A 1,933-nucleotide genomic window follows, 5' to 3' on the forward strand; every position below is an offset into this window, starting at 1 on the left:
CTCTCTCTCTCTCTCTCTCTCTCTCTCTTTGTCTTATTCTCTCTGTCTTTCGTGCTTTTTATCTCCCTGCTCTTCGCTCACTATACGTCTCTATCACGTACAATGTACAAGCGCGAAATACGTGTCGCATCCGCACGTATACAGATATATATATATATATATATATATATATATATATATATGTGTGTGTGTCTGTATAGGTATACGTTACGTGTGAAATCCGTGTTTATAGTCGCTACGTACACGCTGGTTACGCGCGAAAGCTTTGAAAGTGCGGAAAGTACGAGCACCTCTAATGCGCTTTTTTTTTTATTATCCTTCTTCTATCAATTTCTTAACGGAATACTCCTGTTTACAGTTCGTCACAGGTTGGGGCCGCGGCGAAACGTCCATCCGTACACACCTTATACGCGATACACACCGGCTTATCTGGATCAACGATTACCTGGCTCCTTCTCTCCCCGTCGCTCTCCTATACCCTGGATCCACCCCCTCCCGCCCTTCCCCTGCCGGTGTGTGTACACTGGCCGATGACCGTACGTGACACGAGTTCCTATGCGCTCGTCTGTAACACTGTTTTCTCTGTATATACCGGCGCGCGATGACGATCGATCGGCGCGGAGAATGACTGTTGTACACGCGTTATTATCAACGATCGACTCGGTATCAGTTTCGTTACTGCGATACGAGAAATACCGGCCCGCGGATTAACGTTCGCACGCCGCCTCGCTAATCATCGGTTAACACTCTCCCTCCGTCGCGCGTGTCGTCGATTACGGCTAGAAATAGCAAGGCTCTTGGTCACGCGCAACAACGTAGAAGTCCGTCCCGGCGGTTGAGAATACGAAGATCGTCACTGCTCGTTGCCGCGCTGTCGTCCGTGCCCGCGTCGTCCCGGTGCTCCGAAAGTCGTCCTGATTCAATCAAATTGTCCCCGCGAATGTCGTCGTCGGCGAGTAACGAGGCTACGATGCTAATAATAGCGAGACGCTGGCAATAATAGTAGTACGGCAGCACCGATACGATTTCTGTGCAGCTATCGCTGATCCACCGCGGCTCGATGATGTTGCTGTTGTCGTTCCCGTGTACCACGTTGCGACGGCCGCAGTTGCGAGACAACATCGCCGAGACAGCGTCGCTGTGTAGTTTCGTCGTTGATCGCCGTTTTCCATCGACGTTGTGATAAATTCGACCAAGCGTCTCTCGATTCTGGAGAAGCGGCCACCGTGCCGCCGTCGTCGTCGTCGTCGTCGTCGTCGTCCTCGTCGTCGCCGCCGCCGCCGCCGCCGCCGCCGCCGTCACCGAGCTTTTCGTTATTATCATAGTAACGAGGACTGCGAGGGATGTTCCGAGTCGCCGTCGTGCGTCTCTCGTGCTCGTCAGGGGAACGTGCACCACCAACGACGCCAGACACGTCGTCGCCGTCGTTCCGAGGCGCGACCGGTCACGCGCATTTCACTACGGTACCGTGAAAGAGCGCCGGGCACGTAAGACAGACAGAGAGAGTGAGAGAGAGAGAGAGAGAGAGAGAGACAAAGAGAGTCAGAAGAGAGACAGGAGAGAGACTGGGGACAAAACGGATCGGGTGGAAAACGAGTGGGAAAAAAATGGAAAGAAAACGGAGGGAGCCGCGCGCTCCGGGATCGAATTCGGAGCGATGGATGGGTCAGAGAGAGAGAGAGAGAAGGGGAAAGGAGAAGGGAATGAAGGGATGAAGAAGATCGGAAGAAGCACGCGGCGTCGCGAGAACTCTTGATGAATATCTCACGTACCGAACACACAGTAAACCGTGATCTCTCTCTTTTTCCTTCCCCTCGCTCCTGGCACCGCTCGCTCACTGCTCTTCACGTCGTCGTTTCCGTGTCGACCGCAACCGCGTAACCCGCACGCCGTGCACTCGACTTCGCTCCGCTGTGTACGAGGGGGGGGGGGT

The 1,933-nt window shown here is 54.0% G+C and overlaps 1 protein-coding gene across 1 annotated transcript; it reads right to left on the reverse strand.

Annotated features, from left to right (window-relative positions):
• Positions 1-193: 193 nt before the first annotated feature.
• Positions 194-1,447, reverse strand: LOC108746821. Its single transcript, XM_018483801.1, has one exon. It carries the CDS (start codon positions 1,321-1,323, stop codon positions 802-804), a length of 522 nt encoding a protein of 173 aa, XP_018339303.1. The 5' UTR covers positions 1,324-1,447; the 3' UTR covers positions 194-801.
• Between the last annotated feature and the right edge of the window lie 486 nt (positions 1,448-1,933).

The sequence above is a fragment of the Trachymyrmex septentrionalis genome, unplaced genomic scaffold, assembly GCF_001594115.1.
Source record: "Trachymyrmex septentrionalis isolate Tsep2-gDNA-1 unplaced genomic scaffold, Tsep1.0 scaffold19, whole genome shotgun sequence".
In the NCBI taxonomy this organism is placed as follows: domain Eukaryota; kingdom Metazoa; phylum Arthropoda; class Insecta; order Hymenoptera; family Formicidae; genus Trachymyrmex; species Trachymyrmex septentrionalis.